Source organism: Elephantulus edwardii, unplaced genomic scaffold (assembly GCF_000299155.1).
Source record: "Elephantulus edwardii isolate Elephantulus edwardi_28Jun2011 unplaced genomic scaffold, EleEdw1.0 scaffold00096, whole genome shotgun sequence".
In the NCBI taxonomy this organism is placed as follows: domain Eukaryota; kingdom Metazoa; phylum Chordata; class Mammalia; order Macroscelidea; family Macroscelididae; genus Elephantulus; species Elephantulus edwardii.
In genome coordinates, this window is record NW_006399846.1 from 10,668,175 (window position 1) to 10,684,749 (window position 16,575).

The 16,575-nt window shown below is 39.3% G+C and overlaps 1 protein-coding gene across 1 annotated transcript in view; it reads left to right on the top strand.

The window, feature by feature from the left end:
- Nucleotides 1–422: 422 nt before the first annotated feature.
- NINJ2 (ninjurin 2) overlaps nucleotides 423–16,575 on the top strand; it is a 159,261-nt gene continuing 143,108 nt past the window's right edge. Inside the window, 3 exon segments of the mRNA XM_006891376.1 lie at nucleotides 423–468; nucleotides 4,601–4,699; nucleotides 4,702–4,766. Of these exon segments, the coding sequence (XP_006891438.1) occupies nucleotides 423–468; nucleotides 4,601–4,699; nucleotides 4,702–4,766 (210 nt within the window).

Here is a 16,575-nt window from a genome sequence, read left to right on the forward strand (position 1 = left end):
CAGATGAGTGAGTTGTGGAAGAATAAAAGGTCATTACAAAGGAGGAAGAAAAGACCAAAATGGATGTCATAAGAGACTCTGAATATTTTACTAGAGTGCCAAGAAACCAAAGCAGAGGAAAGAAATCAAGATATTAAGTAGCTGAACAGAACATTTCAAAAGACAGCACAGGAAGACAAAGTATTATAATGAAATGTGCAAAGAGCTGCAGTCAGAGAATTAAAAGGGCTGAACTTGCTCAGCATTTCTTAAGCTCAAGGAACTGAAGAACAAATTCAAACATTGAGTTGCAATATTTAAGGATGCTTTGGGGAATATTAAATGATCTAGGAAGTATTAAAAGAAGATGGAGGCTCTTTACTCCTCGTCGATCCAGATTGGCCTCTCTTCTTGTGCAGCCTCAGCCGCATCCCTGAGACACGATGGTGAAGGTCGGAGTGAATGGATTTGGCCGCATTTGGGTGCCTGGTCACCAGGGCTGCTTTTCACTCTGGCAAAGTGGATGTTGTCGCCAACAATGATCCCTTCATTGACCTCAACTACATGGTCGATATGTTCCAATGTGATTCCACCCATGGCAAGTTCAACGGCACTGTCAAGGCTGAGAATGGGAAGCTGGTCATCAATGGGAAATCCATCACTATCTTCCAGGAGCGAGATCCTGCTAACATCAAGTGGGTGATGCTGGTGCTGAGTATGTTGCGGAGTCCACTGGTGTCTTCACAACCTTGGCGAAGGCTGGGGCTCACTTGAAGGGTGGTGCCAAATGGGTAATCATCTCTGCTCCTTCTGCCGATGCCCCCATGTTTGTGATGGGAGTGAACCATGAAAAGTATGACAACTCTCTCAAGATTGTCAGCAATGCCTCCTGCACCTGTAACTGCTTGGCTCCCCTGGCCAAGGTCATCCATGACAACTTCGGCATTGTAGAGGGACTCATGAAAACAGTCCATGCCATCACTGCCACCCAGAAGACTGTGGATGCCCCTCTAGAAAGCTGTGGCTTGATGGCCAGAACATCATCCCTGCATCTACTGGCGCTGCCAAGGCCGTGGGCAAGATCATCCCTGAACTGAATGGGAAACTTACCAGCATGGCTTTCTGTGTCCCCACCCTCAATGTGTCAGTTATGGACCTGACCTGCCATATGGAGAAAGCTGCCAAATATGATGACATCAAGAAAGTAGTAAAGCAGGAATCAGAAGGGTCCCTCAAGGGCATCCTGTGATACACTGAAGACCAGGTTGTCTCCTGTGACTTTAATAGTGACACCCACTCTTCCACCTTTGATGCTGGGGCTGGCATTGCTCCGAACAACCACTTTGTCAAACTCATTTCCTGGTATGACAATGAATTTGGCTATAGCAACCGGGTGATTGACCTGACGGTTCACATGACCTCCAAAGAATAAGAGCCCCTTGGACCACCAGCCCCAGCAATAGCACTAGAAGAGAGAGAGACCCTCAGCTGCTGGGGAGTCTTTGCCCCAACTTGATCCTCCCACACACTGAGAATCTCACACCTTTGGCACAAGTTTCCATCAAATCCCCCTAAGAAAGTGTAGGGGCTTAGAGAGCCCATCTTGTTATGTACCATCAAGAAAGTACACTGTACTCAGCCAAAAAAAAAAAAAGAAGAAGAAGAAGAAGAAGAAGAAGATGGAAAGAGTATACAGAGGCAATGTACCAAAAGGAATTGGCAGACACAGAAGAATTTCATGAAACAACATATGAGCAAGAACCTGTGGTGGTAAAGAAGAAAGTTCAAGCTGCTTTGAAAGAATTGGCAAAAAATAAAGCCCCAGGAATTGATTGTATACCAACTGACATATTTCAACTAACAGATGCTACCCTAGATGTGCTTACCAAATTGTACCAAGAATTCTGGAGGACAACCACTTGGCCAACAGACTGGAAGGGCTCAGTATTTGTTGCCATTCCACAGAAAGGTGATCCAACAGAGTGTGGAAATTATTGAACAATATCATTAATACCACATGCAAGCAAGATTCTACTGATGATCATCCAAAAATGACTGGAACAGCACATCAACAGAGAACTGCCAGAAGTGCCAACTGGGATATTGTAGCTAATGTTAGACTGATCTTGGCTGAAAGCAGGGATTACCAGAGGAATATCTATCTGTGTTTCATTGATTATGCAAAGGTGTTTGACTGTGGACAAGCTGTGGCTAACTCTGAGAAGAATGGGAATCCCAGAACACTTGATCGTGCTAATGAGAAACCTATAATTGGACCAGGAGGCAGTAGTCAGAACAGAGCAAGGAAACACTGCATGGTTCATAATTGGGAAGGGTGTACACCAGGGATGTGTCCTATCTCCACACCTTTTCAATCTATATTCAGAACAGATTATCTTGGAGGCTGGGCTCTTTGAGGAGAAATGTGGCATGACACAACCCTGCTTGCTGAAACCAAGGAGGACCTGAAGCTCTTGCTGCAGAGGGTCAAGAAATAAAGCCTTCAATACGGATTGAGGCTCAATATCAAGAAAACAAAGATTCTCTCCACTAGGCCAATTGGCAGCATCATGATAGAAGGTGAAGAGATTGAGATTGTTAACAACTTTAGTTTGCTTGGCTCCACAATCAACACTCTTGACACCAGCAGCCAAGAATTAAAAGACATATTGCGATGGGAAAGTTGGCTATTAGAGAGCTCTTCGAAGTACTGAAGAGCAACAACGTCAGCCTGGAGACTAAGGTGCACCTTAGTCTTAGATCAAGGTCTTTGCAATCACTTGCTATGCGACAAAGAGCTGGACAATGACTAGGGATAAAAGAAGGAGAATTGATGCTTTTGAGCTGTGGTGTTGGAGAAGAGTATTGACTATACCACGGATTGCTAAAAGAACAAACAGGTTCATCCTGGAGAAGGTTAAATCAGGCTGCTCCTTAGAGATAAGGATTCTGAGGCTTCATCTGACATATTTTAGACATGTTGCAAGGAGGGACCAGTCCTTGGAAATGGATGTCATGCTTGGGAAGATAGAGGGACAGCACAGGAGAGGAAGCCCCTCAATGAAATGGATTGATTCAGTGACTAGGGTAATGGGCGTAAGTGTGTCAGACAGTAAGACTGACACACAGGATAGAGCAGGGTTTAAGGCTGTTGTACATAGGGTCGCTATGAGTCACAGGCAATTTGAAGGCACATAACAACAACATACTGATCCAGGCCATGGTCTTTGCAATGACTTGCTATGCATCTGAAATCTGGACAATGACTGGGGATGATAGAAATAGAATTGATGGCCTTTGAGCTGTGGTGCTGGAAGAGTATTGAATATACCATGGACTGCCAGGAGAACCAATAGACTCATCCTAGAGAGGGTGAAACCAGGCTGCTCTTTAGAGGCAAGGATTCTTAGGCTTTGTCTGACATACTTTGGACATGTTGAAAGAAGGAATAAGTCTTTGGAGAGGGACATCATACTTAGAAGAGTGGAGAGACAGCGCAAGACAGGAATACCCTCAATGAGATGGATTGATTCAGTGACTAGGGTAATGAGGGTGGGTGTGTCCAAGACAATAAAGTCGGCACAGGATAGAGCAGGTTTCAGGGCTGTTGTACATAGGGTTGCTACTACTCATTCCATTGTCTAACTCTTCCTCAAACACTGTCCAGAAGGATGAGCACTTAAAAGGAACTTAGATCACTTAAAAGAAATTGCCTCTTTCACTACCACCCCCTGCAAAGACACATTTGAGCATGATGGGAGTAACCTGGTGACTGTACTCCTCCTCCCCATTCCTACCCCACCTCTTTAAGTCTAAAGTGGATTATTCCCTCTCAGCAACCCTCTGCGTACTCAATAGACACACCCACACCCACACAAATACAAGCTTGTGTCTAAAACTAGCCTCAGGGACAAGCCAGAAGAGTTTAAGCCTCTAAGGTAAATGAGAGTAAGAAAATTAAAAAAAAAAAAAAAAGACTCACCCCTGGTAGCTTTCTTTTGAAAATATGAAAAATGCAACAACTTGGAAAAGCCAGATTTTAAAGTACAATTTTACTAATAAAGTGGAAAACTGAAGGTATCAGCTAATCTGTTCATAATTTTTTTTCATTCAGGATGTTAAAATGACTTATGAACTTTGAGGCCTATCAAGTAAATTATTATTTGTCTTGTTTTGTTTTTACTCTTAGCGATAGAAGAAATAAAAGAAAGAATAACTGAAGTCCCTAAACTGGGCCTTAGTCCCAAGAATTTGCTGGAGATCACCCTACCTTTGTGATCCCATTCAGTCCACCAATATGAAGTAAGTCCGCATCCTCAGGCTAGGTTTATTTATATATGTATAATTTCTCTGATAAATATTCAGGGTTGTTTTGCCAGGAAAAAAAAACAACAACAACAAACAACAACTAAGCAGGCTGGATGCCCTTAGATAGCTCCACTGGGACTGAAGGGGCATTGGGAGCCACTAGAGAAAAGGATCCTGTCACTACCACTTCAAAGACCACCTTTCAGTGTCCTTTCACCACCAGCACACATATATGTGCACACATCCATGCATGCGTACGTTTCCCCCAGAGGCTGAGGCCAAGACAGGCATCCCACATCAGATGGATGAATAGCAGGTCTGTCCCGCCAGCTGTGTGAGCTCTCCCACCCAAAGAAAGCAGCAGAGACTCAGACAGCAAAGCCTGGAGTAACCCACGCAGTCTGTTACCGACACCAGTGCATGTGAAGAGACTTGAGGGCAGCAGAATGGAATCAGAAAGAGAAATCATCAACCTTCAAGTAAGTTCTTTTTGGTAGAGAGAGGAGGGGAAATTTGAAGCAGAGACAAAGCTGGAAGAAAAATAGATTAATACTTTGGTCACTTGATATTCTCTCTCTCCCTCACCACTATCCCCCTCTCACTTACCCGCCTTTCTCCAAACGCTCCCTAGTCCATTCTCCTTGCCCAGGCATTGTCTGTTGTCTCTTTCTGTTTCCCTGCCTGGTTCTTCACTTGTTTTGAAATATGCAAGAAGCAGATTGTTTAAATCCCTCTTGGCCTCTGCTTCCTCTTGTCAGTCAAAGAGCTAATTAGATCCATGTTACCAGAAAATTATTTCACATTCTGCACAGTGCCTTTCCCCAAACCCCAGGACATTAGAGGCTTATTTGAGAACCGACTGGTAGTTCTCTGGAGACAAGGAAAGATATGAGTTTGAGTTAAGAAGAGAGGCGGCTAGCCAACTTTGCATTTTACAGGTTGCAAAAAACTGGATTTATTTCCTTTAGCTGTCTTCACAAAGCTCTCCTGTGCAGCACACAGAGCGTCTCATTTGGGCAGTCCAAGGAAAGGAAATTCATACACTCTGTTGGGAAGAGAGAGAAATGCATGCCCTTCCCTACCTGGGACAGGCTTGGAAGGCATCAGACTCCTCTCAGAGGCTCCAGTTCCCCACTAGGAGAAGAAAAAGGAATGCTGTGGTGAGAGGAGAATCTGGTCAATGGAATCAGCGTTCCACGTTTCTGTCAACTGAGTGGAGAAAAACCAGCCCTTCTGTAAAAGTGATCATAAAGTCTGTGTGATCAATTTTCATAAATGCAAAAAGTTTAGGACCAGAAAAGGATTCTTGTGTTCAACCATTTTTGGTTTCTTTTTGGCCATAGAACCTGCTCTTTGAACAAAACTTTATGCAGCAACTCAGATTAAAAGTAGATGCTTATGGTGAAGCACAGGGTATGTGTACGTGGTATGAAGTGTATGTGTATGTGTATTAGGACAGTAGGATCCTAGTAGAGCTCCACCCCTTCACCTCTTGCAACTGTCTGGGGACTTTTTTAAATTACTTAGAATACATGGAACTAGTAGCAATTCCACATCTAGTATCATTGTCCGTGATTATCATCAAACCCTCAAATGTGATCCCAACTCAGAGGTCCCTCTATCTGGAATATCTTTCCTTGGGTTTTTGGTTTTGTTTGGCTTGGATTTGCAAATTCCTAGTATAGATAGATCTCAACTCAAATATTATTGTCTCTGAACCTCCTACTTCCCAGGCTGCATTATATGTTTTATATTTTTTAATTTATTATTTATTGTCTCTCTCTTCCTAGATCACAAAATCCATTACAGCAGGGCCCTCTCCATTTATTCACTGCCCTATACCTATGTGCTTAAATTAGTTCTTGTACACAAGACTCCCTTGGGGAAAAAATTGTTGGATGAATAAGGCAAAGAAACCACAGGTTAAAAGGATCAACAATAGCTCTAAGGTCCCTCAATCAATCCATGAAAGGGTCAGGACCTTAATCTAGATCCTCTGAACCTTGGAAGTATTCTTTCTCTCTCTTAAAAAATGAATTAAGAGGTGTTATTGTTGTTGTTGTTTTTAAGTGAAGTTTTAGCTTTACAAAAAAATAAAGGAGAAAGTACAGAGTGCTCCCATATGTTCTCTTCCCCATCACAATTTCCTCTATTATTAACATCTTGCGTTAGTGTGGTACGTTTGTGACAACTAATGAATGTATAATAACGATACATAATTAATTAAAGTCTAGGGTTCACTCTTTGTACAGTTCTATGGTTTTGACAAAAGGAGCCTAGTGGTGTAGTAAATTACATAGTAGGTTAACCAAAAGGTGGGGTGGTTAAAATCCACCGGTCCTTCCACAGGAGAAAGAATGAGCAGTTTTCTGTAAAAATGTATAGCCTCAAAGACCCAATGAGGGTCACCATGAGTCACAATCACTACAGTATCATGCAGAATAATATACTGCTCTCAAGGTCCCTTGTTCCACCTATATATTCTTCCCTTCAGCGCCCAAATCCCTGACAACTACTGATCTTTTTTACTGTCTGTATTTTTGCCTTTCCCAGAATGCTGGAGTTAGAATCTCATAATATGCAGTTTTTTCAGACTGTCTTATTTACTTGGCAATATCCATTTAAAGTTCCTCCCTACCTTTTTTGTGGCTTAATAACTCCTTTCATGTGATCATTGATTGAAATTCTATTGAATAGATGTATTACAATCTGTTTATTCACTCACTTTCTTAAAGGGCATCTAGGTTGCTTCCAATTTTTTTTTTAAAAGTGGGTAAAATTACTATAAACATTTGTGTACAGGTTTTTGTGTGGACAGATATTTTCAGCTCAACTAGTTAAATACCAAGACACATGAAAGCTGAATCGTTTACTAAGGCTGTGGTTCAGTTTGAAAGAAACTGCCAGCTGCCTTCTAAAACAGCTTGACCATTTTGCATCCACACCAAAACGGAATGTTGCTGTGCTCTTGTTGCTTCACATGATTTGTTAGTATTTGGGGCTGGCAGTGTTTCATATTTTACCCATTCTAATAGGTGGGCAGAGGTATTTATTTCTCTGTTGTTTTCCTTTAAGGTCCCCCATGTTGAGCACCCTTTCATATTTTTGTTTGTCATCTGTATATCTTATTAGTAAGAGCTCTGCTGAGATCTTTTCTCATTTTTTTAAACTGGGATTTTTTCCCCCATATTGTTGAGATTTAAAAGTTCTTTGTTTTAGATACAAATCTTTTTATCAGATAAGTGTTTTAATAGTATTTTCTCCTGGTCTGTGGCCTGTCTTTTTATTCTTCTGAGTTTATTTCCTTCTTTCATTCTCTTAAGTGTTTTTTGGGGGGGGGTGTTTTTTTTTTTATTTCACTTAGTTCTTACCTTCGCTGAACCATTAATTGCTATGGAAACAGTTTACTTTTCTTCAGACATGAAAGAAAAAATTTTTATGTTCTGATGGGTTACAGGATAAGGATTTTTATATTTGAACAAAATATTCACAAGGAAAAAAGTAGATGAAACTAAGGAGGAGGAAATTGCTAACTAGCTCTTGCTAACTGTCTCTTTATTTCCAGCAGATAACTAAAGGATAGGGATATTTTTCTTTTCTTCAGGTAGAAGTCTTTTCTCTTTCTTCTACTGTTTATTTTGGTATTTTATTCACCACTTTAATTTTGTCATTTATTTATTTATTTTGTTCATAAGAATGTTATCCACTAATTTCTTCATATCTCAGTCCTCTGGCTTAAATTAGATCTTGGATCCTATTTGAGAACTGAGTAACTGTGGTCTTCTGAGGAATGTGAGCTTTGGTTAAGGACACATAGAGGTGTCTGTCCCCAGAGGTATCATTTTACTCTCTCCTCACATGGCAGCTGCCACATAAAATCCATAGGAGATATGTAAAGCCTCTACAATGACATACTTTGGGCATGTTGCAAGAAGGGACTAGTCCTTGGAGAAGGACATCCTGCATGAAAGGGTGGAGGGACAGCAAGAAAGACCCTGGATGAGATAAACTGACACAGTGACTGGGATAATGGAGGTAGACGTGTCAGAGACAGTGAAATTGGCTCAGGATAGAGCAGGGCTATGAGTTGAAGTTGACTGGATGACACATAAAAACAACAGCATAGTATGCTACCATCAAGTTGATTCCAACTCATAACAACCAATAGAGTATAAATGCCCTTTAGAGTTTACAGGGCTCTCATGCAATTCACAGCCTCTGAAAACGTATCAGAAAGTCAGTTACGAGTCAGATCTGACTTAGGACATAACTTCAGTCTTTTCTCAAAGAGGCAAACAACCACATCTTTCTCCTCTTGGGTGGCTGGTGGGTTTGAACCATAGACCCGTCTATCAGTAGCTGAATGCTCAACTATTGCACAACCAGAGCCGGAAAGACGCTTACCTGTGTTTTACTGACTAGGGAAAGACATTCAACTGTGTACATCATAACAAATTATGGATAATATTGTAAAGAATAGGAGTTCCAGAATATGTAGTTGTGCTCTATGTGGAACCTGTACAGAGACAGTTGTTTAAACAGAACAGGAGAATATGGCATGGTTTAAAATCATAAAAGATGTGCATCATGACACATCTCAAAAAGGATTCCATTTGTAGAATTTATAGAAAACTTCAAAAACAAGAAAAAAATTGTAGTATGTCTAGAAAATTAATGGGAGTTTCCTGGAAAATTTATAGAACTTATAGGCCAGGATTTTGAAACTCCATCTCACATAGAGCATGGACACATGGCACATGGCCAGGAAGACTAATGCTTGGAGAAGGACATCATGCTCGGAAGGGTGGAGAGACAGCACAGGAGAAAGACCCCAGATGAGATAGATTGATACAGTAATTAGGGCAATGGGGGTAGGTTTGTCGGATTTGGTGAGAATGGCTCAGGACAGGGCAGGCTTCAGAGCTGTATATTGGGTTACTTTGAGTCACAGGTGACAGCACATAACAACAACAATGGAAACTCTACTACCTCAACAAGAAAAAGACAAACAGCTCAATTACAAAATGATCAAAGGACATGCTTAAACATTTATCCAAAGAAGGCAAATAGCCAAAAAACACATGAAGATGCAAATCAAAACAACAGTAAGATATCATCTCAGCCAGCAATAATAATAAATTTCAATAAGACTGCAAATAGCAAATGCTAGCAAGCATGTGGAGAGATTAACGCTTATATACTGTTGATGGAAATGTAAAATGTTTAAACTATTATTAAAAGCAGTTTGACACTCCTCAGAAAGTTGGAATAGAAACACCATTTGAATCAGTGATTCTACTACTAGACATATACCTCAAAGAAATAAGTTCTATAATACAAACATAAGCATGCCCATAATTATTCCAACATTATTTATAATAGAAAATAATTATTCTATGAATGGACAAATCTAGTGTCCAGAAATGGACAAATGGCTAAAAAAATGCTGGTACAAACATACAATGGAGTATTATGCATCACTAAAAATGAAGAATTTGTGAAATATTAAACAGCAAAGATTAATCTAGAACAAATTATGTCAAGTGATATAAGTCAGTCATGAATGTATGGTATAAGACCACTATTATAAAAAATTATGGTATAAGACCACTATTATAAAAAGCTAAGGAAAAGTTTTCACATGGAGTCAATCTGGAGAGATATCAGGGATTGGAAGAGAAGGAAAAGGGAGTAAAAATGAATATATAGAGAAGTTGGATGAAGAGAAAGGCAATATAAAATCATAATTGTTATAGCAGTATTTTTATAAATATAATTATTATAGGTTTATTAGACTTAATAAATAATTATCTTAATCAATGGTGATTAATGTCATAAACCAAAATGTCTATGAATGATTATATGAAAAATCAGTATGACTTGTAAACTTTTACCCAAAAATAAATAAAAGGTGAGCCTCAGAGTTGTATAATTTCACAATACTTATTCAATCTGCATGATGACCAAAGAATCCAAGAAGCTGGACTATGTGAAGAACATGGCATCAAGACTCAATGATGATTCATTGACCTACAGTGCACATGCAATATGCACATGATACAACCTTGCTGGCTCAAAAGTGAAGAAGACTCCCAGAGGCTCACGGTTCGAATCCACCAGATGCTCTGCAGGGAAAGGAGGGACAGTCTCCTCCTGTACCAGTCAGATCTGATTTGACGGTACACTCACACAAAAAAATTTTTTTAAAAAAGTGAAGAAGACATAAAAGACTCACTGAAGAACCATGAAGATCAAATATTATATTCTTCCGTATAGATTAGACCTTACATGAAGGGGGAAAAAAACAACTACCTTGCAACTGTATCTTTATGATAAGCGGAGAAATGGTTGATGTTGTCAGAGTTTTCATTGTACTTGGATCCACATGTCAATGTCCACAGAAGCAATAGTCAAGGAATCCAAGTATGCATTGGGCAAGTCTGCTACAAAAGATGTTAGGATGTTAAAGAGCAAAGATGTCACTTTGAGAACTAAAGTGCACCTGACCCAAGCCACAGTACTTTCAGTCACCTCACATGCATGCAAAAGCAAAACAATTTAAAAAAAAATTTAAAAAAGCAACAAAACAATGAATAAGGAAGACGAAAGAAGAATCAATTCTCTTTGAACTTTGGTATTAGCAAAGAAGATTGACTATATCATGGATTTCCCAGAGAACAAACCAGTCTGTCTTGGAGGAAGTACAGCCAGAATGCTCCTTAGAAATGAGAATTGTGAGATTTCATCTTAAGCATTTAGGATATGTTATTAGGAGGGATCAGGTGGTAAGGAGGTATTCTGGCAATCCAAAGATACCTTGTAGGAGAAAGATGAGCAGTCTCCTCTCGTCCGATTAACTGCCTCTGAAAACCCACTGGAAGATCAGTTCTGATTTGGTTGTACACAGCAACAGTCTCTGAAGAAGGACATTATGTTTGATAAAGTAGAATGTTAGCAAAAAAGTGATAGAACCTCAACCACATGGACACAGTGATTGCCACAATGGACTCAAACATGGCAACATTTATGAGGATGGTGCATAGGGTTGCTATGGGTTAGAACAAATTTCATGTAATTTAACAGTAGTAGTGTGTTACTTGCTGAATAAATGTGATGTCTTCCAGTTTCTCTTTTTTTATGATTTACCAAAGATAGGAAAGATTTACTAACTGTTGTTAAGCCATTTCATCTAGTTATTCAACTAAAATTTTCTGGCTAATGACTATATGGGGAGCTCTGGTGGCCTAGCTGTAAGAAGCTGAAATCCTAAAAGCATGCAGTTCAAATCCACCAGCTGCTGTACAGGATATGGAAAGGCAAACTCTTCCCATAAGATCAATTACCTCTGAAAACCCTCTGGAGGGTTAGCTATGGGTGGGTTCCAACTCAATGGTACTCAACAACAAGTATATATTGTATTCAATGCTTGCTCGGTATAGAAAAGAAAAGCAACCATGAAGTCATTATAATGGTTGAATCCCTGCATAAGCCAAACAGTTTTGCTCTCTTTTATAGTCTGAAAATGAACTCTTAAACTTGTAAAAATGTTACTCATCTCAGCAAGGACAGAAAGTATACGAATATTTTTGTTTCCCATTACTGTTACTGGAAAATGCTGTACAACCCAAGCCTGACAAATGATTAAACAGGAAATTACCTCCTTTTGATCACTTACTCCATCACTGAAGTTAACCAAACCAAAGAGAGGACAAATATTTATTGAGCTTTGACAGTGAACTAAGTACTGAGTAAAACAGACCTCAGGAATTCAATAGTTGAATGGAAGAAATACACATAGTTAAATATAAATAACTTAGTTAAAAGTATTTCCCAAAAATGTAATATAATTACCACCAAAGGATGACTATTTTTAAATGTGTTATCTTATTGTAATGTATATTTTTAAAAAATAACTAATTGATGAAACTTTTGATTTCAAATTGTTATTGTTACCACTTAGGAAAAGGCTAAAGTAAATGGCACTATGTGTTTAATACCTTACATAGACCTGGCATTAGACATGGGCACACCCTGAGTGTTTCAATAACTGCCTCTGTCTTGATGATTCAGAATTGTGGCTGGTTTGCATGATATAAATCACATGTATGTGCTTTTTGCTGCTTTCTTTTCACTAAGACATTGATATCACAAACATGGTGTACTTGAAGTGTGGGGACCTCCAATGTAAGAAACTTTACCTTGAGCCTTTATAATCAGTATAGCAGGTGTCTCCTCAGGTCAAAACCTGTGATAATAGGATGGTTGTGGGCAATCTAATGGGATTTAAAAAAAAAAAAAGAGTAATATACACCAGTCAAGGCACTTTGACTCTATCTGGAACCTACTTAATATTTTATGCCCCATTCCTCACTCTGCCCCACCAACCATCTAGCTTTCTTCTCCTTCCAAAGACTTCTGCCCTTCTCCCAGCCTTCATTGGAAGCCTTACCTGGAGCTAAGGGGGTTCACCTCCAAGGTTCTAAATTTGACTGGTTTTCCAACTTTCCCCTGTTCCCACACTGGAGATAAGAAGGTTGAGGAAAGTCCTTTTCTTTATCTTCCAACTTGATTTAATGGCACTTAACCACAACAGTAACCCCAAATGTGGAGCTGAAGCCAACAGCCTTGTTCCTTCAAAAATTTCTCTTCTGCTTACAAATCTTTCCAAATAACTTTCTGTCTCCATTTCCCCACTGGTGCTGGATGGTGAGAGAGATAAGAAGATGGTCAGAAAGATTACACTTTAATATATATATGGGGGAAAAACCTGGGTTTGCTCTTTGGCACTGGTTTCTGAAAATAACCTTAGGAATTCCTGAGCCATCAAAGTCTCTTTTGTTTTCCAAAATTGCCTGGCAACATTTAAGCACATGCATATGAGTTGAACCCTGGCAGCAACCTTTAGAAAGGGAGGAGGGATGATGGAACCCATCATACATATGATTGATTTCTGCATCTGTATTGAGGTTCCAGTCATACATATTATTGATGTTACAATAACTTGGAAGGGGCCCTAGGCCTTGGAGCTTTCTCTCTGGGGGCTTCCTGGATTGGTGAGAACATCCTTACGTGGGAGAGGATGTGGCATGTCTCTGGAGACAATGGAAGTCTCATGCAGGAAACTTAATCAGACCTGGTCTGATATGTCTCTTGGCTTGTATTCTTTCCAGTTATAATAAACAGGTATGTAACTGCAGCAACTAAAAACTGAACTCATTGCCATCGAGTAGATCTTACTCTTAGAGACTATATCACAGGGTAGACTTGCTCCATAATATTTGTTAGGCTGTGAATCTTTTACTGAAACAGACTGCCTCATTTTTCTCCTGAAAAGCAGCTTGTAGTTTCAAACTGCTCACCTTTTGATTAGCAGATGTGTGCTTAATTACTGTGCCACCACAGCTGCTTTTAGGTAGTTCCTAGTAAAGGTAATAATCTTTGAGGATTTCGTGAGCGAGCTATTATAGAGAATTAATGAACCTGCAAAAGCACACCTCGGACTTAGCTTGGAGTAGCTAATTAAGAGGAAGGACTTGTAAATTGGCTGGTGGACAGAAGAAGAATAAAGTTCTTCTAGCTTGTGTCCTAGTCCCTGATGACTGTAAGGGGTTTGGGTAGATGACATTAAAAGCTGGTCTGAAGTTCAGCTGCCCAAGAAGTTGTGTAGACTCTTGAGCCTGTGGCTGGTATCTTATCACTTGTTCTTAGGTGGTCAAAGAAGTTTTGACCTAGCTAAGGGTGGCTTGGGAAGAGTGGAGGGTTGGTGAAGGAGAGGAAGGCCTCCAACCAGGTGGATGAACATGGTAACTGCTGCAATGGACTCTTGTGTGTCAAGTGTGAGGATGGCACAGGATAGAACAGAGATCTGATCTTTTGTTCACAAGGTGGCTGTGAGTTATACTTGACTCAATAGCCCCTAATAACAACAACGGTGGCCTGGGATGAATTCTACCTTACCTATGGGTGGTTCAATGACAGAAAAAGTTCCACCAAAGTGGCCAGCTGTACCTATTTGTCTTTTCCTGTCTAGAACAAATAAGAGTAAAGGTGTCCCTAAACTATTAGTCCAAAGGAGTAAAGGTCTCTTGCATCTCAATCCTGTAACTCTGAGACCAGAAGAAACTAGATGGTGCCCATCTACCCTGGCTGACCACACTGAAAGGGATCACACTAGAAGATCTAGTATGGGAAATACATAACAAAACTAAAAAACATTAAGAAAACCAGATTATTGGTCTGGCAGAGACTGATGGAACCCTTTCAATTTAGGAAAAAAATAATTCTCTTAGCTCAATTTTATACCAAGACCATAAAATAAACAATAACACCAGGAAGGCACTAATTTCTTAGAATAACCATATAAAATCAAAAGGATAGATTTTGCCCAAGGAAAAATATCTAGAAGGCAGGATGGAGTAGGATAGAAGGATTAATGGAAAGGAGAATTACAAAGAGGAAGTGGAAAAATTACATTATGGGTATTGTATTAGTATTTTAAATTAAAATGTATCTGATGGTTAGATGAAAAACCAATTTCCTTTGTGACAGTTCACTCAAAACACAACTTGAAAATAGAAAAAGAAATACAAGTAAAATAAAAAGAAAGTAAATGGCAATGAGGAAATGTAGACACGTGAAGACTGGGTCTATTTCCGGATGGCAATTAGATTTTTTTCCACGAAGTCAGTGATAAAGATGGGTTTGCACTTCTTTTAGGAGTACAATTGGCAGCTTAAAGGGACTAAGACTTGCATACTGAATGCAAACTCATAGCAGATAGAGTTAAATACACCAAGAAAAGTACAGAATAATATGGAGTGGAGGTAAAAATTACTTATGACTAAAAGGAAGGCTATATATAATATACTCTAGAAACGTTTCCAAATGAAATTTCTAGAAAACAGTTTAGTTATATGTATGTAGTGCCTTAGAAGTCCCACTTCCAGAATCAGTCAAGAAATAGTCAAAGACGTGTTCAGATATACAAGGGATGTTCATTGCAATATTTATACCAAGAAAACGTGGAGTGTCTAAAGTGGAAAGACTGCACCTGTGAATGGATATTGAAAGGATATATATTTTAATGTTTAGAAAGAGTATTATAAAGAAAACAAAAGTACTCATATGCTAAATCAGAAAAAAGTACAGTACAGAAATGTATAAACATTTATTTTATTTTCCTCTAATACAGAATAAATAAACGTAGGGAAATTCTTAATACCTGACTATTTTTTTAGTTACAAGCTTAAGAATGTCTTCTTTTCATCTTTTATTTTTCTTTTTACTTTTTATTTCCTTTACACATTTTCTACCAGCCTATATATTTAGACTTGGAAGGGGGAGGGTGGGAAATCCCAACTCTGTAGTTTTAAAAAAGAAAATTACAGGGGCAGGTATGCCTATATGCAAATAAGTAGGTTTTATATCTAGGCCATAATGTGTGTGTGTGTGTGTGTGTGTGTGTGTGTGTGTAACCTTGGTGGTACAGTCTTTAAGTGCTCAGCTTCTTATCAAAAGGTTAACAGTTTGAATCCACCAGCCTATTCCTTGAGAAATAAAGTCCTGGTGATCTGCTCCCACAAGATTTCCATTTAGGAAATACTATGAGGCAATTCTACTTTGCTCTGTAGGATCTCTATAAGTCAGGATTGACTCAATGGAGCACAACAACAAATATAAACATATATACGCATTTATGCCCTATCTCTGACTACTATTAAAAATAAACTGCTGAGCAGTCTTTTGTGTAATTGAGTATCTTTTTAAGTGGTTTTCCCACTTTCTGAAGCTTTTTAAACACTATCTCAAATCTTATTTTTCACTCCTGAATATGGAGAACAAACTTTAGAAACAGGATATCCAGGGCCAAACCTGTAGATCACTGAGTTTCTATTTGCTTCCTCAGAGGGTTAATATCACACAAATTCAAACTCATTGCCAACTGACTCAGAGCTGACCCTTGAGCAGATTTTCATAGGCTATAAATTTCACAGGAGACTAGCCACTAAATAAACACAAGCGGCCCTGAGGCCAGTTCCAACTCACAGCAACCTTCCACTGGATTTCTGTGGCTGTAAATATAAACAGGAGTTGACTTCCTCTCGTGGAGTTACTGGTGGTCACCATTTGTTGTTTTGTGTACCATGGAGTTGGGACCTACTCATAGCAGATCCTCTAATGGGTTTCAAAGGCTGTATATCACGTGGAAGGAGATTGCCTATCATTCTCCCTTGGAATGGCTGGTGGAATTGAATCACTTGTCTTTGGATTGGAAGTACAACTCCTCAC